Below are 25,755 nucleotides of genomic sequence, written 5' to 3' on the forward strand. Positions count from 1 at the left end.
CCTCCCCCTTCAGTCCTCCAGCACGATGGGTTCACTGGTGCTGGAGGGGAGCAGGGGCATGGCCAGGGAGCGGGGGGGCGGCGGCGGCAGTTTGATCCGGACCAGGAGATGAGGTTTCCTGGCTGCCCGACGCATCTCCGACTGGGTCAGATGTTTCCTCAGAGCCCTGGTTGGAAGAGAGCACCGGCAGATCATTTACACGGCCTACTAGAGCTGGAACAATTCCACATGTTGCTGGACAATTTATTGTCTCAGACATAATTGCGATTAAAAGGAACACGCCGGCTTATTGGGACTTATTCCCCGTATCCCCCAGAGTTAGATAAGTCCATACTAGCCTAGCTAGGCTAGGCTAGATGGAGCCGGTTACCTCCAGGATCTGTGCTAAGCTAGGCTAGCGGTGGGTGTGTCAGACAGAGTTACAACACACACAGAGATGAGAAGGGTATGTATGGACTTATCTAACTCTGGGGGATACGGTGAATAAGACAAAGTCCCAATAAGTCAGCGTGGTCCTTTAACAATATAATTGTCTCTAATAATAATACAAATATTTATTTATTACTTCTTTATTATTTATTTTTAAACAAATTTAAGTTTTGGATAAATCCTAGGATACATCTTTTAGTTATATCACTGCTATGTGACCCAACACCAATACACAGCCTATGAAGTAAACCACACCTCTTTTTATTTATTTTTTTTAAACTGCACCTCCCCCCTTTTCATTTTTTCTTCCTATGAACGTGTATGGGGTCAAGTGCCACCAACTAGCATAGCTTTAGCTCAACAGTCCAACCAATAATTACTTATATAATTACTATATATTACGATATTTGGCATATCTCAACAAAATCAACAATTACCATCAACGTAATTGCGGTTTCCTTTTTTAACTGCAATTACGTAAAAAAAAAGAAATTGACAATTAGACAATGATGTAATAACTGTTACAGGCCTACATCCTACTTTATTAGATTAGATTATTAGATTCAACTTTATTGTCATTGTGCAAGTACAAAGACAACGAAACGCAGTGATAATGATAAGTTTAACTTCATCCACTGTGACAGCTAGGAGACTACGTAAATTTACCTAAATTATGTTTCCATCAGCAAACTACCTGCTGATGAAGGCATGTAGTAAAAAAACTACTAAGTGAACTCTGAGTCCAAATTTAACTTCCCAACTGATGCGGCCAAGTATGTTTCAATTCAATTCAACTATGTGTTAAATGACACGTACAGGCAGCCTGTCAATGGTTGTTCCTCTCTCTCCAGGCGTCCTTACTCACCAACCTCTGACCAACAGACACATGAATTAATAACAACATATACAAGCTGCTTCGGTGGACATAATTGGGCTAGCTTTTGTGGCTGAACCTAGAACTTTTCATACCTTACTCGTGTTGCTTCGTCTTAGGATTTGAATGTCGGGACTAAAACAGTGGAATGTACCTGGTGTCCTTTGTAGCCACAAACACCACGGGGTTGGGGGCCTCCCCCTGGCTGACCTTCTGCCGCTTGATGACCGACTGAGAGGTGGTCCTCATACCTGAAGTATACGGCCTCCCATTGGCTGGGTAGGGCACCCCTGCAGCCTGTAAACCAATGAACGAACAATGTCAACCAAGGGGGTTTTCAAAAGGCAAACAGAAAGTAATCAGACTTGTATCAGAATTTCAGAAGACAGGCAGACTCAGGGTAGTTGTTGTTTGACTTGTTTCTTTAAGGCTGAATGGAGCAACACATTTAGAGGATCACATGTTGGCATGTAGACAGTAAACCATGATGGTGCAAGCAGAGATCAGCATACTCAGCTGCTATACTGTGACTTCAGGTTTGTGTATGTAATGATGTCCACAAGCAGAGGAAGGCTCTTGCAAGTCACAAATCTAAAGTAACTCGAGCTGGGGTGTCTGGTGGCCTAGTGGTAAGGACGCATACCATGTAGCCGCAATGGTCCCAGTTTGATTCTGGCAGAGGATCGTTCCTGCATGTAATACCACCCCCCCATTTTTATACATAACACAGGAAGCTGTCACATGAAGGGACCATCTCCAGAAGAAGAAAAGAGCCAAAAGAAAACAAAAAAGGTACCTTTTGTTTGAAGGCCAGTTTTTCTAGTAAAAGTTCAAAGTAAAGGCAGTACGCAGAGAAAGAAAAAAACAAAACAAAAGAAATGACACTGAAAAGAGGGAAAATAAAAAAAGACTACTGGTATGGTGTGTGTGTGTGTGTAATACTAACACTCTCGAAGCCTCGCTTTCCCAGCAGGCTTTGGCCCACACGGGGCTGGCTGGCCTGATTCCTGTTGATGGGTGTCGGGGGTCCTCTAGACGCCTTCAGTTTCAGAGGAGCGGAGATGGCTGCAGAGACACAGCAACACTCAACAACCAGTCACACTGGAAAAGGTGGATTCAGAAGTGATGCACATGACGTGTTCTTACCTAATTCCTTCACTATGTTGGCCAGGGACTGTCGAGGCACCAACTTGGTCTTTAGAGGAGTTTTCGTGGCTTTGGGCAGCCTGATAATGCCTGAAAAAAAAAAAAAAATGTACAATGTGGTTTAGATCAATATTCTTTTTTAATTTGCTAATTTAAAACCATGAGTAAATAAAAAAATTTGATAGTAACTGAAGACTGAACCTTAACTAAACAGCTGTTTAAAAATAGGCTTTACAGGACAGAATGAATAATTTACACATGATGGTTCCACATAAAATCGCGTCTAACTTCATTTATAACATGCATTATTAAGGAAACTAAAGCGAGAGTGAGCATGTGTGTGTGTGTGTGTGTACATACACTCAGCCTTGACGGCGTTGGCGTTGATGGAGGCGTAGGGCCGTCGTGCAGCGCGGTGAGGCTGCAGGATGTCCTCACACACCCTGCGAGCGATGCGGGTCAGCTTGGTGGTCTGCAGGATGAACGTCTGGCGGTTCTTGGCCAGCAGCTTGGCTCGACCCTCGTTGCGGGTGAACGGCGACATGCCCTGGACCTCCTGGCGTGTCATGTGGCCGCGGGGGCCTGACTCCTGCACAGAGAGGAGGACACGGGATTCTGAGAGGTCAACTCTTGGAAACAATGTTTGAACAGCTCGTTTTTTATTTAGAACTCAAGTCTTAGACTGCAACAGTAGGACTGATTTCTGCACCGCTTCTGACTGATATAAAAACAATGCTTAAGGTTGGATGAGGCTGTAAGGAAGGAGACTTACAGAGCCAGCTCTAGCGGCGCCCTCTAGCTGTGTGGGAGTCTTCAGGCCTCCATACTTCTTCCAGTATATCCAGCAGGAGGCGCACAGTCTGCACTGCATGTTGGGAGGGCCCCAGGCATACCACTGGGGGGACTGGGCCGCTGGGTGGGTGAAGGGAGATTCAGTGTTAGGAGAGGGCATCTCAGCAGGCTGAACTAAACAGATCAAACAGTCAAAAGTTACAGACAGCAATAACCCAAGACAATAGAGAGAAAACTAATCCAGCTAAATATTAGCCTTCCTTTCTTTGATTATCTTTATGGTGTCTATTAATGCCACTGTTCATCACACCCCCAACCGGCACCGCCAAGAGCCTGGGTCTGTCCCAGGTTTCTCCCTAAAAGAGAGTTTTTCCTCGCCACTGTCGCACTAAATGCTTGCTCTTGGGGGAATTACTGGAATTGTTGGGTCTTTGTAAATTATAGAGCGTGGTCTAGACCTACTCTATCTGTAAAGTGTCTTGAGATAACTCTTGTTATGATTTGATAATATAAATAAAATTGAATTTATTGTCACGTGTCTGCGCTTTTTTCCCCCCTCACAAATTGCAATGTTTCAGCTCCCTTGATAAAACAAAAAGGTGATCTCAATACATAGCACATACAGACCAACACAGTGACCCGGGTCAAACTGGTATCGGCGGTCCACCGGAGTTCAGATGGTTCATACGAGTGAGCAGTCACTCTGACTGTCACCGTTAGTAGAGACTGCAGCGTAGTTCATACACTTCACTGACCAGAGAATTCGCTCTCTTACTTGATGGATGCACTAAAGAAAATATCTAAAAGTGCATGAAAGTTCTCTTATGCAGATTTCATTAAACATACCCTTAAAAGGCATTTAAACTAAGTTTTGTGTTATTCTAAACTTTGATACAAAGACTTTAATTTTTACTGCGGTTATTGGTCTTAATTACTAATAATTGGTATTGGCCCTTTAAAAAAAAAAAAAAAAAAAAAAAAAAAAAATAAAAATCAGGTGATCTGTAGTACTTACTGTGGCAGCTCTCACAGCTGAGTCCCTTCTGGAAGCCTGCTGCCCCGTTCATACCGGGCTTGCTGCCTGGCACCATGATCTGGTTGGGGTTGGGTTTGGTGCTGGTGAGGAGAACGTGGAGAGAGAGAAAAGGAAGTTACTCTGACAGCAGTTCTAAGTCGAGGAAGGTACTTTGTGTAGCACTTTACAGTAATACTCACTAGGTGGGGATGTACACCTGCTTCAGCTTGCTGTCTGCCTCTGCTGCCTTTAGTCGTTTCTGACAGAGAGAAAACAGGGAATGGGAAATGGGTTTGTGAAGAAAGCAGTCAAACCCAAACCAAAAAGTGCCTTTGGGTATTTTGTGGCTTACTGTAGTCCTACCTGTTGGATGTAGCGGTCTGTAGTCTTCCACATGTAGTAGAACTGGACCACGCTGGCTAGAGACTTCCAGGGCAGCTGAGGGAGAGGAAAGATACAGTTCAAGTCAATTGAACATCACACTGAAGTTTACAACTAAATTTAAAATGTGTGTATCAACAGTGAATACCTGGAATTTTACTACTCATCAAGCATATATATTAGGGCTGTCAAAATAAAAGCAATAATAACGAGTAAATGGAAACCCTTTCTAACGGCGGCACTCATTTTTTTGACACGTGATGAACGCACATGCATTCTAAGATTTGGGCCTCGGGCCGCTCTGTAGTTTGGGAAATCAGAAAGCGATGCAGCATCAATGTTGTGGACGGCTAGCAGAAACCCTAAAGTGCTCGGTGATAACATCCAGGGGATCACCAAACCCGCCAACCGCGCATCTCCGGTCTGATCTACGAGGAGACTCACGGTGTGCTGGAAGTTGTTCCTGGAGAACGTGATCCGTGAAGCCGTTACCCAACACCGAGCACACCAAGAGGAGGACTGTGGTGTACGCTCTAGAGAGGCTCTAAAGTGATCCTGAACCACAAATAAAAGGCTCTTTTAAGAGCCACACACTTAACCTAAAGAGAGACTTCCCATTATGAGTAACAGGCTTTAAACTTACTCTTTGTTTTTTATCTAAATCAATGATCATTAAAAGCAGCTCAAGACCCAAAAAAGAAACAAAGCTCATTGAGCAAAAATTGATAAAGAAAGGGTTCTCTCCACAAGACCAAAGTTATTTGCATGTACCATCCATGTGAATTGAATTACCAACTGAGTATGTGGAGTCACAAATACCAAATGAGCATTAAAAACTTGAAAAATATCCCTTGTAAAGTATATTTACAACAGAAAAAGAATTGTGATTAAAAGCCAGTTAACTAAGAATAAAATAATTTGACTAATTGGTTGACAGCCTTAATATACTGTGTCTCTCTCTCTCTATATATATATATATATATATATATATATATATATATATATATATATATATATATATATATATATATATATATATATATATATATATATATATATATCTATCTATCTATCTATCTATCTATCTATCTATCTATCTATCTATATCTATAGATATATATATCTATATCTATATATACATATTTATGTGTGTGTGTGTGTGGGGTTAAAGAGACAGCAGAGAAGAAGAACTTACAAAGTCCTGGCGGATGTCGTTGAAGTCTTTGCCATACTTCTCCAGAGCCTCCTCAAACAGCATTGCCTCTGAGGCGCTCCACTCCTCCATCTCATCACGGCAGAGCACCGGCCCCCCCTGAGGAACCAGGGTGGACATGGCTTTGGCCAGGTCATAGTTGTTCTTCTGCAACGTGTCCATAGCATGGAACTGAGAGCAGAGAGAAGGTGGAGACAAGCGATGGTACATTAGTGCTTCATCATCCCATACACAGTGTGACACCATATATTAAACATACATTGTATCGTGGCCAGAGGACCCCGTGTCCCTGTATTCAAATCATATGGCTCGCTTAGGAACAGACAGCCCACTTTCTATAGGTTGGTAGAGTTGGCTAAACACACGACATCGTTTTGTATCAGAGTCAGAAATCGGCTATTTGGACAGAAGAGATAAGCACTCCTTTTGAGTAAACTTTTTAATGCCGGCACAGAAAATGTCATCACAACAGTCACAAATAAAGCTGCTGTTGATAAACAGGTAACAAGACGTTGATGGTGTGAGAAACTTTGGCTACTTAAAGCACTGTAGTGGATGAGACTGTCCCAAAACAGGGACTAGGCTTCTTGAAATTTGACATGAAACAGGCAGGCGATGTGTACGATTAAAGTAAAAATAAACCTGTCCCAATGAAGATAAGAAGTTAAGCATATCACCTGATACACGACATATTACACCCATCCACTGGAAAAAGGCAAACGCCACAGCAACAAACCATAACATTACTATATGCTCCCCCCCCCCCCCACCATCACATAAGCTGCTGACTGATATGACAAAACTTATTATAAATTGTTTTAAATTGTCATCCTGCCCAGCCCTAGGCACAAGATCAGCTAATTCAGCATGTGCCTCGGTTAATATTGTACTTGCAATAAAATTAGCGATTAACGAAATTCTGTACAGCCAAATAACAAGGGGCTTTTGGAGTCCTTGGGAGATCTCTCTCTCTCACACACACACACACACACACACACACACACACACACACACACACACACACACACACACACACACACACACACACACACACACACACACACACACACACACACACACACACACACACACACACACACACACACACACTCTCACCAGTGTGATGTCTCTGGAGGCAGCAGCTGCACTCATATGGAGGCTGGGCTGGCGGATGGAGCTGCTGCAGTCCAGGGCCCGAGCAAAGGTCCCCACAGCTCTGAAAAGAAAAAAAATATACATAGTGGTTACTATCACTGATCTGTCTGTTCTACATTTGCATTAGTACCGTTTATGAGGTAATGTGTGTAGTGCTGAATGTTCATTAAACAAACACTAGAGGGAGTGTTTGGCTCATGGAACAATTTATGGGCAGCAGGGCGATTCCCTCCAAAAGCAAACTTAACTATAGATTTCCTTTAAAAACACACAGCTGTACCTCCAGACACTAGTGTAGTATCATCATTCCATTTCTAATCCAGTGTTAAATGTATATTTCTATGCATTTTTGGCATATGTTATACAAAATGTGTATATACCCTGAATTGAAAAGAATATATGTTGATATGCCCAGAGGAGACGTCTGCATGACATCAGCCACTGATATGCTGCTGACCTCAGTCTCATAACACTACACTTTTACAATCTTAAGCTCCTGCAAACAACGGATGTTACATGTATCAGCCAGGGAAAAAAATATTTATTTTCCCATGAGATTATCAAATTTAATGCCAATTCACACATTTCCTCTAGAAAAGCTGTCCTATGGCTGGCAGAGTCAGAAGTCGTCATGGCAACAGGATTTGGTGAGGATGATGCAACTGAGTGACAGATGGCAGGGGAGTGTTACCTCGCCACCACCAGGAACTGGTCAATCTGAGGGTCTTTGAGCTGGTTGTTGGGGTCCCACACCTTGGTCTCCAGCTTCTCCTGGATCCGGTTGTCTGATTCACCTGAGACGGGGAGGAACTGGGTTCAACTCAGGAAGGGGAACTTTCACTAGGGTTGAATATTGTTGGATTTTTTCCGATACTTAAACCTAAACAGACTTTTAAAAAAAAAAAAAAAAAAAAAAAAAAACACAACAGTCGGCAACATTTGAAAACAGCTTGTTGATTGCTTAGGCCATATGGTCAAAATTAAATGATTTAAAAAAATGTATAACTTATAACTAGGGTTGGGTACCGAGACCCGGTGCCAATACGTTCACTTGAAACTGGTAGCCTTGCGGTGCATTCAAAGTTATTGTAAAATACCCTTTTCCCATCTGGTGGTTGTTTTTGTCGTTCAAACAGCAATTTACTAGTGAAATACTTTATTGTTATAAGTTATAGTTATTACTATATTATTAAATAATTTAATGTTGACCATATGGCCTTAGCAATAAACAAGCAGGTATTTAATGTCGCTGACTATTTAGTAACCTTCTTTTTTTTTTTTTTTCTTAAAAATGATCGGTTCATGCATTCAGGAAACGTTTGCCTGGTATCTCCAACTTTAAAAGTGCTGCTCACCCTCAGCTAGCTTGTCGGGGATCTCCGCCTGGTACTTAGAGCCCACGCGGATCTCACCCTGGTCCGCCAGTAGGGTCTTCTGGACGGGGTCAAACACCAACGAGTAGAAGAAACAGTCCTGGAAAGAAGACAGAAAAAGATTCCAGCTTCTTTGTTCCAACAATTCATTCACTGCATCTTTCTTTTTGTAATGTGGAAACAAAAAAACAAAAAATCAAGAATAAATAATAATAATGTATACTTTATTAATCCCGCAAGGGGAAATTACAATGTTTTCACTCTGTTGTTATTACACACATTACACCTGAATTACGCACACTTGCTCAGTATCCATAAATGCACTAATGGAGCATGGCCCCGAGCAGTTGGGGGTTTGGTGCCTTGCACAAGAGCACCTTGGCAGTGCCCGGGAGGTGACCTGGCACCTCTCCAGCTACCAGTGCACCACCATACTTTGGTCCGTATGGGGACTTGAACCAGCGACCCTCCGGTTCCCAGCCCAACTCCCTACTGACTGAAATGGGTGCCAAAGTAATCCGCCGATGATAAATGAACAGATTGTGTCTTACCTCTTTCTCGAGGTACCCGGCCAAGACGTCTGTTTCATTGAGGAGGGTGACGTTACATTTCCCCCTGGGGAGACAGAAAGGACCACGTCTAAGACAAAGATGTACAGATTGTCTACAGCCTGCAATACTATAACATCACAGCCAATTAGAATACAAAACTCATTGCCACAATATCATGATAGCTTACTGTATAAATGGACATGCTCAGTATTTAGAAATAAAGTTAACTTGCTGGAAACCAATACAATTACTGTTTAGAGGCAAATGTTAGTGGTGCTCATCCTTGCATTTCCAAAACATTTTTTTACAACTTTAACAACAAAGTTGAGATAGGATGTGTGTAAGGAGTTAATACCTGCTAGTAGTGCTGCTCAACAAGTGCTGCTAAAAGTTTGTGACTGTTTTTGAGACAGCCAGTGTTCAGTCAGATTTCAATTAAACTACTTCTATGTCAATTTGCATCATTTTGTTTTTAAAATTTGATACACATCAAATTTTTTTTCTGATTAAAAAGGTGGATGCATGTTTGTTTTGTTAAAAGGGACACATTTATAAAAAAAAATAAAATAAAAATCTTACAATCCAAACATTGATTCTGAGAGAATCTCAATAATCTAAGTGCGCTGCTCAGGAACAGAGTCAAGTGCTCACAGTGCAAGAACATATCATATAACCTTATCATGAATATGAAAATAATAATGGAAATACTATTGCCATCTGTTGCTACTGCAGCTGCTGTTGGTGTAAGGCAACAGTGGTGATAGGATGAGAAGGTGACAGAGTCCAATATGTGGTGTGCCCACTGTCACTATACCGTAGTATCACTTGAATATTCATTCATCAACAGCTGAAGAGGATGTGCAACAACTCGTTCTGAAAAGGAACTCAAATGGGGATGGCCTGTTCAGGGACAGGAAACATCACTGCCTAACAGCTGAGAACGGCTGAAGCAAGGAGCATTTACTCGGCTAATCAGTCCCGACTGTTAATGGCGGGAGTCTGGATTCAAACTCAACTGCGACTGTCAGTCACTCCTGTTAGCAAACACGTACCGTATGTGAGTAGCAGGTAGAGATTCAAACTGTCGAGACAGGAAGAGTTCTCTGTGTTTGAGCTGGTGTTTCTGTTGTTCAGACGGCGTCGGCTGCTTCGACTCCTCCTCAAATTCTCCTACAAGACAAACACATCAGCAGCATCAGCACTGTTTTTCTACTGACATGACAAGCATCATACACGGTCTCAAACTGAAAGGAGGACGTACAGGATACCAATTCATCCAGCTGGCTTAGAGGTCTAAAACACTGACCTGCGACCTTTGGGGTCAGGGTAACAAGAAGAAGAAAAACCATTGGGCCTCATTCACCAACCCTTCTTACGAAGAAATGTGTTCTTAAACCCTTCTTACGAACTTTTTACGAAGATTCTGGCATTCACTAATGTTTTCTTAACTTGGATTTGTTCTTAGCTAAGAACAAAATCTATGAACACTGAAAAGCATTCTTACGCACATTTGAGTGATGACAATTTGCTCCAAATGATTGCTTACTGCATTTTATTTAATTCTACAGTTGTTTACAATGATAGTTTTGTACTGTAATGTATTTCTGATCATTTGTTGAAAAAGAAATCATATTATGCAAAAAAAACACTAACACTGCAATTTACATCAGCAATTAAACTGATTAAATCCTGCGTTATTTGGTGATTGATCGCTATTTATAGGGCCAAAATGCAGTGGTAGAATGTAACAAAGTACAAATTTGTCCTAACTGTACTTAAGTAAATTTTTCACGTATCTGTACTTTACTTAAGTAGACTCAATAGTGCATAGCCTACTTTTGACTTTTACTTTGTTACATTTTGCAGCAATTATCTATACTTTCTACTACATTTCTATAATGTTCCGTTACATTTTCTGATCAGTTTCCCCCCCGCCAAAACGTCTTCCTGACCGTCACACGTTTGTCTCACCAGTAAAGTTTGGTTGCCGTAGATACCGTATATATGGGGCACCGCTGATCCAAGCCGGCTCCGGTGATGCAGAGCCCGGGCGCAGCGCCGCTGACCCTCGGTAATACAGCCTCCGGTAAAAGTGAAAATGAAAACGTTTGTTTTTATTATTCCCGTTTTTAAATCAGTTGCTATCTAGGCTATTTCTCTCCACAGCGTCGTTTACTCCTCCGCCAGGCTGCGTAAGACGCATTCATATCTTATTTATTTGGCTGGACATCTTCACATCTCCCCATTTGCGCTGCTTCAGACTTTATTTGCTTACTTGCATGGTTAAAGAAAATAAAACTGTCTTAAAATACATCCATATGATAGGAACTTTTTTTAAAAAGCCAGGCAGTTAAGTTATTGAGAGAATCGTCACTTATCACTGTGTCATCATTGCTAGTGACAGACGGGGGTGTCCTGAACTAACCCGCCATTTTTTTAATAGTTTAGCCAGCAGTGGGTTTTTTTTTGCTGCCTCCAGCTTCTTTTGAAACAAAATTTGTCTTCTGTCTGTGGAAACATGCCAAGTCAAAAACGACACACCTTCCACGTTCTGTGCGCGTGCTGCGTTAGGTCATGGCAATTTCCTTTGGCATCGCTATGACGACCAGCCCTGCTCGCCTCACGCATGATGCGGTACTAAATCTGCAATTTGGAAAATGGAGGACGGGGCAGTCGAGTTGGTACTAGCAGTGAGTAAGCGCCAATAGAGTGGCCCCTGGTGGCCGATAGGCCCTGAGCAGCTTTGTAGGTCACAGTAGTCACTACTGTCAAACTTCTGCTCTGCTGATTTTTGGAATGAAATGTGGATCCTGCCACTGTTTTGCTTAGTTCGCCATTCATCTCTTTTGCGCTCTTTTCACTTCCTTTTTCGGTCTCTCACAGAGATGATGGTACCATGTCATACCTTTATCTTTCAGTGTGTGAACTGATGGGGTGTGATAAGGGCCAAGAGTTATCAATGAATTGTTGAGAGTTGTGAGCCTTCCTTTACCGGATATTACCAGATATATTCAGACCAAAAACAGCCGTGTTACAGAAACACATGGGGCTGTGTAAGGAAGGGGGTGTCAGTTGCAGGTGAGACAACAAAATATGAGCCGTGAAGTCCAGTTTGAGAAAATGGATACATTATTTTGAAGGCTTCTAAGAATTCTCAAAAACACTATGAGCTGGGATTTTACAACTCTCTTATCAACCATTATAAGACTTGAGTGTTTTCACAGTGATGAACAGAAAAAAAAACGAAAAAAAAAAACGATGCCGAGACACATTTTGCTGTCATTTCTGGTAGCGCTGTTCCAGCTGTGAGCGCAGCGGTGCCGTGTGTGCACAGTTTAGGCTCTTTGTTGGTGAATTAATGCTACAGCTTCTCAAGACCCAAGCCAAGTTCCTGTGTGTTGCTGCCACCTGGTGAGGGGGTTAGCCCCTTAGTTAGCAACAACTTCAGCTTAGACTGACCTTTAAGGTGGACCAACTATTCTCATTTGGTTGTGTGGTTTTATTTATTTTTCACATTCCAGTTATAATGTCCGAATTAAAAAATTAATTCATTTCATTATATTATCCTTATATCAGTGGTATAAAATGGTCTTAAAATGACAATATATAGTCCAACAAAAGTAGTAAATCACTATAGGCCTTGTGACAATTGTTTTGGATGGGCAATATGGCAATATATTGCGTAAGATGACATCAATGTGTCAGCCGTTAAAGATTCATTTTGACTTTAATAGGTAAGCTGCCTTTTTGCCAAGCAGTACTGTTGTCTGAAAACGATCTTATACCTCAGGCTACTATGTTTATAGACATACTATCATATAATGACCTTTTACGGTTTCAGTCCTCTGAGTTAATATCTTACTTTGCTTTTATCACACTTGCTTTCTATTGCAGCAGTTAATATTTTGTTAATCCCCTGTAAAGCCCTTTATAAGAGATTAAAGGTTAGAGAAAAATGGTCCCGTTTGCTCAATGGTAAGATTTCTTGAATTAAGACATCTATAACAAATGTAAGAATTTAAAATGTGTACTTGATTTCTGCCATCCACTACAATGCACAGTTATTAATGGACTTACTGTAAAACAATGTGATTGTTTCACATGACAAAACCCATGTGACACCCATATTTCCTGCCAGTAGGATACATGAAAAAATGAAGCCATAGGCAGCTATGTGTGTGTGTGTGTGTTTAAGTGTGTGTGTGTAGCCACTAGATTTCATTTTTTTTGTTCAGCCACTAGATTGCGCATTCCTAATTTCAGGCGGGTGAGTAATTTGTTGCAAGCTGGAGGGGAGGGACTATATCGCTCCATCTCCGTGGACTCCGCCCCTGCACTCAGCCACAGGAAACCCTGTCAGCGAGGGGCAAGGGAGAGGGGGGAGACACCGAGAGAGATAGTGAGCGAGAGGGACGGTACTTTAAGCCACACCCCTTTTCTGTTAACCTCTCAACCCCCCTCCCCCCTCCTGTCCGGCTAGTCCCTGCCAGACAAAGTAGGAAACCCTGTGTACCAAACCTGAGGCGCCCATCCCCCCCAACATGTATCCCCAACTCCCTACACACACACACACACACACACACACACACACACACTTTCTTTGCTCTGACAAAGACACAAGGCAAGTCAAAATTAACCCGTTTGGTGCTGTGGCCCTCGGAGACAGATCAAGGGCCTTTTGTTCTGCACAAAGAAATTATGTGTGTGTGTGTGTGTGTGTGTGTGTGTGTGTGTGTGTGTGTGTGTGTGTAATAAGGAGGAAGAGGAGGGGAGCAGTGATGGAAAAGTGAGGCAGATACAGCAAGGCTTAGTACAAATGAGCAGCAGCAGAGAGAAGGAGCTGGTACACTTCTTCATCACTGTCACAGGATCACAATGGGCCAAACCACACAAGAGCATGCTCTTGTGTGTCTAAAAACTATATATTCAGTTTTTCCTCAAGTTTGGTTTTCAGCAGTGTGTGTGTTGTGTGTGTGTGTGTGTGTGTGTGTGTGTGTGTGTGTGTGTGGGGGGGGGTAAGGGTTAACAGAAAGTTTGCTGATTTCCGACCGCCTTGACATCCCATCAGATCAGCACAGGTAGGTTAGATGACTAGAGCTGTCACATTTCACAGGTGTGTGAGCACGGTTTCTATGGGAACGCAGCCGCCGAGGCTTTCATCCCCATTTGTCACTCGGCCTGAGGAGAAAATACTGTACTCGCGCTGTTGTTTATTTAACTTTGCGAAAGATTGACGTCCTGTCACTGCTCCAGTTGCATCTCCTCAAAGTGGAGAAAGAGAGCGGCCGGCTGCCGACAGCTCCGCAGACTCGTATAATTGCCACTTCATGACATTTCATAAAATTCTGAAGCAGCGGCGGCAATAATTCTGTCTCTGTGATCACTCATTTTAAATGTCAATATAAATGTCTACTGGAGCGACGATGAGATTCAGGAACTTTGGTCGGCAGGGGGCGACGGCGAAAACGTCAGGAGGCACGGCCCAGGACTCTGTGGTTTCTGACCAAATTACAAACGGGCTCGACCTGTCCCGTCTGCTGCACGCTCTGGCGGTGAGAACACGTCGTACAATCTCCTGTTGTGTTAAAGGGAAAATTCAGACTACGTGAGAAAATTCAGACTACGTTGGGTCCCGATTCATCGGACGTTGTCCGGAGTTCATATTTAAGAAAACCGCTTATGTGACATCACCTTTTTCTAACGGAGCCCGCCCACTTCAACCCAGTGAAACGTTGAGTGTTGCACACAAAAGAAATTACTAAAGTGAAATAACCAAACTTTTAAACTTTGGCAAAATATGTTGTGTCCATGTAGGACTCCTCACCTATAGTAAAAAGCTGATTGTAAATTGATTTTCAGGGCCTTTAACCTCTCAAGATAACGGCTCCGTTTATCAATCTGGACTTTCTTTATCCTATTTAATGTCTCATCTGTACCTTTTTTTGTACATTTAAGTTATTTTAGTTTTTTGTTAAAGAGTTGTATGGGTTCAGTTATTCCAATACAGCACAATAGATTTGCAGGTTAAAAGTAGGGTGGTATAGGACTTATCCAAAATAGGTCAACCTTCGTGGTAGTTACCTTAAAGAAATGAACCCAAACACCTCATCATTCCAGTCTAACGGTAGGTTTCCACACAGCGAAATTTTGCTTTGCTCTCATTGAGGTTGAATGGAGACGAAATTCGCCCTGATTGAGCGAGATGAGAGCGAATCGCCGAGGGGAGCGAAATAAAGTTGACGAAAGTTTAACTTTATTCAAATGAGGACCACTTGAGAACCAATCAGGTGTGTGTTTGTGTTTGGAGGCGGGAGTTACAAAAAAAGTCTGACCAAGATAGCGGAGGTTATCAGCGCCGTATCATGAAAATGTGATCGGTACTTCTATCAACACGAATTGTTTTATAAAACACACAAACTTAGTTAGGGCACATACACCACTAAATAGATCACTGTATATGTTAGTTTAAACACTTTTCAGCTAGCCGACAGGCTAATCACTGGCATGTTCGGACATTGGATTTCATTGTAGCCTAGCCAGGCAGCTAGCTAGCTAAGCTACTTGTGCATTTGTTTGATTACATGTTTTATTGGCGAACATTGACGCTTGTAGCAACACGGATTGTTGTTTATATGTCACACAAACTTAAACAGGGCAAACACACCACCAAATAGACCACTGTAGATAGTTTAAACACTCAAAATGATTCAGCTAGCCGACAGGTCACCCGCTAGTAGGGGTGGGAATCACCAGAGGCCTCACGATACGATATTATCCCGATACTTATGTCACGATACGATATTATTGCGATTTTAAAGATATTGCAATAGTCTGCGATATATTGCAATATATTACCTTTTTTTCCAACTTCAGATTTTTCCCAATTTCAAATGATGTCCCGAAAGGACAATTTTGTCAACATCTGTTGTATCTAAAAAGATACATTTCTCTGTTTGTTCATCTCACTTCAATTTTCTTGGTGCAAAATGTGATTGTCAAGCAGACAGACTGACCAAGACATATATCATAAAAGATCGATACTTGCCGTCTGTGTATCGATACAGTATTGCCACGAAAAATATCGCGATACTATGCTGTATCGATTTTTTCCCCCACCCCTACCCGCTAGCATGTTCGGACATTGCATTTCATTGTAAGCATAGCAAGGCAGCTAGGCTACATAGCCAGTGCATTTTTACCGCCCTGTCTTCTGACAGCCCGGGACATTTAAAAAAATGTTGCAGTCTTGCGTGTTGATTCGCGACCACGCCCCTGAGGCAAACTTTCGCTGGCCGAAATTTGCCAGGTGTTTCGCTGTGTGGAACCCTACCGTAAAGTTACTTACTGCAGCTTGGGGGTTGCACTTGACAACGCAAGCTTGTCAAGTCAAATATCCTATATGGCTTTAATAGAAAAATGTTATTGACATTGTGATGCATCAAGATATCGAATTGAAGACATGATAATCGTAATCAAAAGATCAGTGAAGATTCCCACCTCTAGTGCCCGCTCCACCAACCGAGCTATCCGGGCTCCCAAACCAAGATATTTCTAAATTTAAACCAGTATGAGATTAACTACTTGGCTTGAAAACAAGTCATTAGACTGATGACGCTTTCAGTAAGTGGATACAGCAGAGAAAAATAAACTAACTTTAGTAAATGATTATAAGTGTATGATGATAGGATTACCAAAGATAACCAAAGCATCGTTATTATAACCACCTGTCTCAGATTGTAGGAAAATTGGTTAGAACGAGGCATTTGCTATCCTTGGAGACTCCAGGCTTTGCTATTGAGAAATGCTGCATTAAAATATCGACAAACACCGCCATAAATGTGTCCGTTAAGTTCATTTTGTGCTGTTGTGGATCAGCTCTGTCACTGATTCACCTATATAATCTAATTAGACAAAGCCATGTTTGGAAAGAAGACGGCTCGGCCTCTTTCAATGAATAAAACGTTTCAAAGAGCCCATGGTGCCAGCAGACACAACAACACATGATGGAATTACCAGCATTGTATTTAGTCACATCTTAGAATTGTCCACACACGACCAGTGAACAAACACGTAGCATCTGTTTGTGGTGCTGAGTACAATCACAATAAAAGCAGGAGTAATGCATCCATTTTGAGGTGTGTGTGTGTGTGTGTGTGTGTGTGTGTGTGTGTGATGTCTTTGTCTGGAGCAGTGCAGCCCAGGAGGAGGGAGGGGGAGCTGGCGTTGGTGTCGGGGTGGGGGTAATGAGTGGATGTGATCAGGCTTCAGTAGTCTGCATGCCATTAGCACCACCCCACTACCTCCACCCCCCACGCCCCTCCACACCAACCTCCTTGGCTTTCTGATCTCACACACAAGACGGAGACAGGTCTCATAGGCTGGTTAGGCCGGGATGGAGGGGGGCGGCGCAGACACCACATACTGAGACAATACTACTAAAGAATTATAGTTAGACATCATTATGTCCTGGGGGGGGGGGTTGAGAAGGGGAGAGATACGTGGGACCAGTGGCAGTGGTTTAGCCGCCGATAGGTGACTGTGAGCCGGCCACAGTTTGCAGCGAATATTCAAACGAATATTCGAATCCCAATAAATATAGATTAATGTAAAATTATTATAACCACAACTCAACATGTTTTGAATGAACAAATAAATACAGTTGTCCCGTTAACTGTTATTTTTCTAAGCACTGAGCCTTACAGAAAAGTGAAGGGCTTACTTTAACCCCAGAAGCAGACCTTCGTGAAATTTACAACATGAGCTGAAGAGGTGCTTTGAGGCTTTATGTGAAACACAATGGGGAACAGGTTCATTAAAGGCAGCGAGCCATGTCATACCTGCTCTCACGCTGTAGAAAACAAGAGCCGAGATAAGGTTTGGACTCCGTGGATGCTACCTACTTGCATTGCTGTCAGCCAGGGTGTTGAGGTTTCCTGAGATGTCTCGCCTCCTAAACAGACACACCACCTTCGCCTCCACGTTCCCATTGGCTGTCTGTAAATGGAGAGTCAGTGGTTACAAGTTGCCTTTATCATAAAGAAATGGTATAACTACCTGTGATATAACTCCCGTCAAAAGGTCTGAGCCCTTGCAGCTACCACCCATTTCTTGGAGTCTCCGGCCATATTGACATGGTTCCATTCACTTCTAATGCTAAGGGTTAATCAGAGGCACAAACTAGTGCTCAGTATCATTTACATTTGATTCATACGGTTTCCAGTTTCGATTTATATCAGTTCTGATTCTTGGCACGTTATTTGAGTGAGGCAAAAATAAAATGCCACTTTAATCATCAGCAACTATAGGCTGCCACAGGAGGTTTTGCCCATTTCTAATTACCACTCACTAATCACAATAAACTACCCATATAGGTAGTCTGATAACTCGTATTTGATCATTTCTATCAGTTATGGTAACTTTATACTCAAAATAATTATTGAGATCTAGGGACACGGCACAACAATTTGCTACAACAATTTACAAAACAAAAGATTATTTAAACCACTTTATTTTGGACGTACAACTAAAAGTGAATTTGTTTGATCAGTCTGACTTTGTTTTTTAGCAATGCTGCCATGTTACTAGATCTCAGCTATTGCAAGGAATCGCTGTCTGTCTGTCTGTCTGTCTGTCATATACAATAAGAACCGTTGCTGGGGACCCAAAGACATGCATCGAACCGATTTGGTGCAATTTGAACACGCGACACGTTCAATATTAACAAGCTGTGAAAAAAAGGATCATACATCGTGCTGTGCAGCAGCGTGAGCGGGGCTTCACGGCCCTGCATTCTGTCGCCTCCATGACCAATATTAGTGACTGCTAAATTAGCAATACACTACTGATTGTAAACATAGGTCTAAATTATAAAGAAGCTATTAAGTTTGGTGGATCCCTTTAAAATTTCGGGTCCAGCTGGTCAATACTTAACACTAAAGTAACTTCAACTGGATGCAGAGCGCACTGGGTGTCCAGCTGGTGATTGTCAAACTAACTTCAGCCTTGTGTTTGAGAGTTTGCCCTCCTCGGCTTGTGGGATGAGATTTTCCTCACCCAGCTCAGTTTAGTCAGACAGTGTATGTGGCCTTTAAATGTGATGCAGCCCCTCTGCTCTTTCTCTGAAGGTTAATGTCATCAAACCACTTCCACAAAGCGAACATCTTTCCTTTTTATGGAACTAATTCCTCCACAGTTCGTATCATGATATGACAAATTTAAATCGTAATAGGATCGATACTGGTATTATCATGAAGGCTATGATATAGCACCCCTGGTACTTCAGGTTTGAAAGATGATGAGGGATTTCATTCTCCCTGGACTGACTGTGATCATAAGAGGAAAGAAAGCGTCAACAGCACACCCATTCTCCCCTCCACCTCTCTCCCTCTCGCTCTCTCTCATTGTGCTCAGCAGCCATTAGCACTCAGGACGAGGCAGTCCTCCTGGTGCTCAGCACAAGCCCTTCAATGTAAGAGTGTTACATAAATGAGCTTAATCCTTGACTGGGAAACAAGCCTGTGTCATATGCTGCTGCTGTTATGTAAGTGGCTCCTGTACCCCTGTCCTGTGATTACAGTAACCACTAGGGGTGCACAGATTCGATACGGATACCGACCGATACGGACTCAAACAGCTGGAGCCCGAGCTATTCAATTCTATGTTTACGTCTGTTGACCACATACAGTAGCTAAAGGGGCTGTTTGGAGGCAACGTTATTTCACCCATGACTTCTTAATAAATAACAAGATTATCCAGCAGGACAGGTTGTGAGTGAATTAATACCGTTTTTAATTTGTCTGTTCAAGTTTAATGTGCTTCTGCGATTCAAAGTTGATCCACTGTTTACATTCCTGTGTGTGTGTTCAGAGAAATTTAAGTTGTGACGTTTATTTACCAGATACATCGTTATTAAATGAACAGCGGTGCAGTGTTTCCTTTGGGATTTCTTTTAGTAGTGGGGGCAGTTCCGAACACCCACCCCCAATGTATAAGTCAAGTCTGATGTTGCCTTATATATTAAAGAATGATTCATGATATAGTGTAATTAACATCCTTTTGAGGGTTCTATGATAGAGTTGGTTGCTAGTGTGTGACATGTAGGCTCTGCATGCAAAGCGAATCACCAAGTGTGCATACAATTATTAAGTTTTAATATTTAAAAAAGTTTTATCAAATGATTGCAATAATGTAAACACACAAAGGCAAATCTAAGACAAAAGGTAACATTACTCATGCTAAACTTGCATTAACTAACTAAAAAGTTATTTGATCTGCAACTGTGCAGGGCTCGACAGTAATGGTTGCCCTTGGCAACCAGATAGTCAATTGGCAACCATTTCGTGACCTCTGGTAGCCCCCTTTGGCAACCACCTGTTCAATATTTGTGTTTTTTTAATATATAAAAACTAGGGCTGGGCGATATGGAGAAAATCAGATATCGCGATATTCTTGTCCTAATACCTTGATTTCGATATTGTGGCGCTGTTATAGGGTTGACAATTGGTGCTTTCACAAAAATATCTTCACAGTGAGATTTAAGATATGCCATCTTCAGTAATGTGGACATAATGTCTGGGTAAAAAAATAATAGAACAGCTAGAGTAGTCTGGTAACACAGAAAATGACATCACTTTACTGGAATGCATCCTTTAAAACCAGGAAAAGACAACACTTAAACTATTTACGATATTATGGTTTCCAAAATCTAAGACAATATCTAGTCGTGTATCGCGATATCGATATAATATCGATATATTGCCCAGCCCTAATAAAAACAAAAAAGAAGTCAATATTTCATTGGTTGTCTCTTTGTGCGCAACACATTTCAGGTGTTGTGTGACCGCTTTCCACACACGCGCATTTTCAGTTCACGTTAACGCTGCATGTTAAAATCCGGTGCTAATCTTGCACTGGTGCCCTGTATCTACCGGACGGAATACCAACGCGGATTTTGGTGCCTCATTACGGTGCAATTTAAACTTAAATGTCTGCGTTGCCCTCTGATGCTCCAAAACAGACATTAGAGGCAACAGAAACATCGCTGCATGTCACGCTAGTAAACACTAATAACACGTTACACTTGGCAGCAGGTAACGTTAGCCCACCGTTAGCTACAGTAGTAACTGGATTAAACACGGTTAAAATGCTGACGGCTAAACGGTGTAAAAGTGTGACTGTATTTCACTGGAGAGGATACAAACACTGTGACGTTCAACAGCCTGCTGCTAAAGCTAAGAGCTAACAGACAAAAACTAGTACTATGGTCACTGCTGTTGTCAGAAAAACACAGACGGCACTAAATGGTGCATTTACTTAAAACTGGTAAACCTCATGGTGCATTTAAAGTTGTTCTAAAATACCCTTTTCTCATCTGTTTTTGTCTTTTAACAGCAATTTACTGATGAAAGAAGTAATTCTTGTAAAAAGTTATTGTTACATTTTTAATAATTTAATTCCCCCCCCCTTTTATTGTGCTGATCCGAAAATTGATCCGATCCGTGACTCAAAACCGTGATCCGATCCATCCGTTGCACCCTTATTTGAGAGGGATGGGAAATTATATTGCAAGCTATTATCTCATTGTTTCATTATTAAAATGTGTGGTATAGTTACAAATATAGGCAGTTTAAAACATGGCAACCGCATTGTCAATTTCGGCAACCAAAAGCTGATGCCTGGTTGCAACCTCTTTCAAAAGTTGCCCTACTGTGTATTCAAACTCAAAATGAGAACGGTTCAAGTAATGCGGCGTGTGCTTATGGCCAGGCAAGCAGCCTTTATGTATTTATTAAAGAAGCGGTCTCCACTCTCTGCTGCCACATCTCTCTCTCTCTCACTAAAGTGAGGGAGCGGTTTGGCTAACATTGATGTAAATATGCAAATAAATCAGGCATTGCACAGGCAGTTTAGAGATCTCCCTGCAGGTGTGGTGTTGAAATAAAGTCCTGTTTGTCTGAGACCGAGACAAGAATACAACACTGAAGGGGGCTGTCAACTCAGCCAACAGGAAGTGCTCGCAGGCCAGGTAGAGACTGTAAACAAAGCCAGAGGGCTAAGGGCTGGACTAAAGCCAACTCCTTACCGCAGCGTTTTATTCACCAATGTTCCGTCTCTGGCAGACAAAATGGATGAACTGCGGCTGTGAATCACTATGAATGGATTATTATAAAAATTTATTTTATACTATTATTATGGTTAAACTTTGCAATTGATCTGCCGTTCACATGCATTCCAACCCGTGAGTGTTGATCTGTACGGACCACGGATCAACTATGGTCCGTTGACACCACTACAAAGTGAGTTCAGAGGGGCAGTGTAACTTACTTCTTACAGTTTGTGTGTTAAAGACACCATCCTGTTCAGAGGACGAGGCACTGAAAGACTGCACCAGGTGTTGTAAATTAAATATTCAGATTTATTTCAGTGAACACTGGAACTACTTAGTGTAGGTGTCCTATATCATGTTTTAATGAACACCCTGCAGCCAATCAGAACTGAGTATTCACCCAGACCATGGTATAAGACCTATAAAAACTAATTTCAGATGGAAACGTATGAGGTTGAAGGAAGAAAGACCACCCACCTTGTTAAGCTCTTCTATTCTACGGATCAGGTATGGATTGCTGGAGGAGTTCTCAAAGTACACATAATCTGAAAAAAAGAAAAACAAAAAAAAAAAAAAGATTAGACTCATTTTGTGTTCACAGTGGAATATGCATATCAATGCATGACCGTACATCATCAAATAAATACCAAGTATAGTGAATATTTTTCTAACAATACATTTTACATCGGCATCAGGTGTGTTCTCCGATGGTTCAGGTCTCTGGACAGTGATGTGGCTGTAATGGCAGAACTTTAAAGGGTTTTTGGCTAACCTGATGGACAGGACCCCATTTAAACTGACACACAGCTCTAATTGGAAGTCTGTCCGTACAACACTGAGACACCGTTAGGAGAACCAGACCCTGCCAGCTTAATAAATGGGCTGGTGTAATAGGAGTTCCAGGTAAGTTTTCTGTCCAGGCTGCAGACTGACTTCATGTGATACGATCCAAGCCCCCAGGAAGTTCCTTGAAGCAAGTTGAACATTCGGGCCAAACTGTGGAACTGTAACTCACAGCCGGTCACGTGATGCCCACTGGACCCAATAGACTTTTTTTCCCATAGACTTACATGGCGAATGACATTTATTTGAGCGTTACAACCCCTGCTTAATGACTTGTTTCACTCTCAGAATTTGATCCATTCGATCCAATAACATTTGGAAAGTCTAGAAGAGCCCCACGATTGAACCTTTAATCCCCATTCAAGTCAGTGGAGCGCCTAACCGGAAGTGGGAAACAGCACACTGCAGAGAACTGAAGTATTATTTGAATTAAAGTTTGAAGATGTCAAACATGACGGCAATATAACAGCCCGTAAAATACTGTGGCATTTGTGCCATCGTTTGATGCCTGACACTAATTGGAGAAGTAGAGTGACTACTAGTGCTGCCCCCTTGAAGTCCATACGAGTCATCAGTAGAAGAGTCGACTCACATTTTGTCAGTCAAATCACATTTCTTGTTAGCTTTCGTCATTGTAGACCGAGCAATGCAGAAGCAACAGCATGGCAGGCTGTGAAGTTTACAAACCAAGTCTTGTCTCAAAATGACCTAACCACAAAACTAAGCCGCAAGGCTCTCAGCTCTGGCGCTGAACGTCAAGTCAAGTCTGCTACAACTTTTGAACCAGACGCTTTTACAAGCTCCTCTACTGCTGAGCAGTGTGACTGAGTGTTGGGCTGACAGCGCTGTCAGCAGCCCAGCAGGAGAGACGTGTGGTGTGCTAGGGTTTTATAACTTAACTATGACGCACTCTTCTACTTTCTCTGACTGTGTGAAAAATGAACAAAGGCATTAAAACTAGTAGGGCTGAACGATTAATTGCATTTGCGATAATATCGCGATATGTTAAAACGCGATTTCCTAATCGCGAAGGCTGCGATTTGGTCTCGATTTGATGACTCGCGAGAGCAAATCAGTCTGCACTCCGCAGAGAATGCATCAACTTAGCACGCTAACGCTACACTGTACGTTGAGCTGATCTCTGTCATTCAAACAATTCTGAGTTGAAGTTTAAAACTTTTACAGCCATTTTAATAAAATGAAGGGTTTTGTTCGGGCTCGAGTCCATACATGCAGTTAATGGATACAGGCATGCAGAACTGAAGGCTCGGTTGGCAATGAGCTAGCTCTGATTAGCGGTTAGCTCCGGTTAGCTCCGTTATAAAGATATGGAGTGGAGGAGCTGCCACTGAGAGGGGTAACAATCAGACTGATAAATGACGGTTCGGGGAGCTTTCACAGCAGCGTGGCCGCGGGGTTTCAACTGTTTTATTAGTACAGTTAATCTCACGGCAAGACCAGCAGCTAACGTAACGATAGCATCTCTGAGCTAGAGCTAACGTAACGATAGCCTCTCTGAGCTAGAGCTAACGTAACGATAGCCTCTCTGAGCTAGTGCAGTGTTGACGGTGTCGGCACGCAACTTCACGAGGGGGAGGGGCTGGAGGCAGCTCCTCTCTGTGCACTGTAAAAAAAATGTGTGTGTGTATGTGTGTGTGTGTATGTAATATATATATATGTTTTTACTTATTTAACTGTCTAGTGTGTAATTGTGTGTTGTTCATACTATACGATTTATTGTTTGTCTTTGTTGAATGCGTTTAAAAATAAAATACATTGTGTTTTATTCTCATGCCTAATCAATCAATTTTTTTTATAGGTAAAACAGAGTAATGTAGGCTGATATAGATATAGAGTTCAGTGTGGGATGCTGAACTGGCACTAACTGGACAGGGGAGTGAATCATTTATTTCCCCATTTTTGTAGGAAAGGTGTATTGAAGAAAATACAGAAATTATGTTTTATTTAGTGTTTATAAAAACATCTATAAATAAGAAAAAGCATTAGCAAGTGAACCACAAGCACATGAACTGGAGCTCTTTTAATGATATCTCATTGTGTCCTCTTCCTCTGTTGTGGTTTAATGGCACCGGGCTAGAGAATTAGCACCACCAGCTGTTTATCTGGATGTGCCAAACTCCTAATATTCACATAACGGTAGTGGGTGGAAACATGCAGTCATTCACATTTTTTTTTGTTGATTTTCTAGAATTTAAAAAGGTAAAATTTGGGTAAAGGTTGGATTCAAACCTGACTAATGTTTTAGGGTAATACACACTACACTGGTGGTGTAGGACACATGTCAAAACACATGCATCCACTGTCTTCTACAATATGTACACAGGGGCCTCCTGACACATCAAGAAACACCACGGTCATAATTCCTAGCAGTGGCGTGCATCATCACTAAGGACAGCAGCAGTTCTATCACAATATACAGGGAGTTCCCGGGGAAACCCTTTCCCCTAAAAAATTAAGAATGAATCAGTCACCTTTGTCTCTAATGTGATCAAATCAACAGAACTACATTCTTATTCTTTGTTTTTTCTTCAGGTTAACCCTATACTCGTTTTTATTGCAAGACAAAAGACTAGCAGAACAACACTGGAAAGATAAGAACAGTGAACACAAGACAAATGTGATCAGGGAATAAGAGAACAAGGGTATGGTAGTTGTGGTGTGTTGATTTGATATTGGTGTATGAACACCTACCTACATTATTATTTATAAAAATGAGTTTGTCGATAATGTTTTCTGTTAATACATTCTTCATTTCAAAAAGACAGTAATTCCAAATGATTTTAATTCAGTCAAACAGACAAGGTGAGTTAACATTTTCCAAATCTTCTCAAAATGTGTTAAATGAGGTTTGCCGACG

General features: G+C 41.9%; 1 protein-coding gene across 3 annotated transcripts in view; it reads right to left on the minus strand.

Annotated features, from left to right (window-relative positions):
* Positions 1 to 25,755, minus strand: part of mta2 (metastasis associated 1 family, member 2) — a 34,535-nt gene continuing 8,780 nt past the window's right edge. Inside the window, exons 2-19 of one of the 3 annotated variants that reach the window (XM_028564001.1) lie at positions 22,512 to 22,579; positions 17,830 to 17,923; positions 9,982 to 10,099; positions 8,930 to 8,993; positions 8,361 to 8,478; positions 7,697 to 7,799; positions 6,967 to 7,066; positions 5,833 to 6,021; positions 4,620 to 4,694; positions 4,457 to 4,515; positions 4,257 to 4,357; positions 3,222 to 3,415; positions 2,810 to 3,038; positions 2,450 to 2,539; positions 2,250 to 2,368; positions 1,458 to 1,600; positions 1,246 to 1,300; positions 80 to 166 (exon numbers count right to left, since the gene is read on the minus strand). In XM_028564001.1, coding sequence (XP_028419802.1) covers positions 1,291 to 1,300; positions 1,458 to 1,600; positions 2,250 to 2,368; positions 2,450 to 2,539; positions 2,810 to 3,038; positions 3,222 to 3,415; positions 4,257 to 4,357; positions 4,457 to 4,515; positions 4,620 to 4,694; positions 5,833 to 6,021; positions 6,967 to 7,066; positions 7,697 to 7,799; positions 8,361 to 8,478; positions 8,930 to 8,993; positions 9,982 to 10,099; positions 17,830 to 17,923; positions 22,512 to 22,579 — 1,874 coding nt within the window. In that variant the 3' untranslated portion in view covers positions 80 to 166; positions 1,246 to 1,290. Of the gene's footprint in view, positions 167 to 1,245; positions 1,301 to 1,457; positions 1,601 to 2,249; positions 2,369 to 2,449; positions 2,540 to 2,809; positions 3,039 to 3,221; positions 3,416 to 4,256; positions 4,358 to 4,456; positions 4,516 to 4,619; positions 4,695 to 5,832; positions 6,022 to 6,966; positions 7,067 to 7,696; positions 7,800 to 8,360; positions 8,479 to 8,929; positions 8,994 to 9,981; positions 10,100 to 17,829; positions 17,924 to 22,511; positions 22,580 to 25,755 lie in introns of all 3 variants that reach the window. The other 2 variants (XM_028563999.1, XM_028564000.1) reach the window with 2 other exon arrangements.

Source organism: Perca flavescens, chromosome 19, assembly GCF_004354835.1.
Source record: "Perca flavescens isolate YP-PL-M2 chromosome 19, PFLA_1.0, whole genome shotgun sequence".
In the NCBI taxonomy this organism is placed as follows: Eukaryota; Metazoa; Chordata; class Actinopteri; order Perciformes; family Percidae; genus Perca; species Perca flavescens.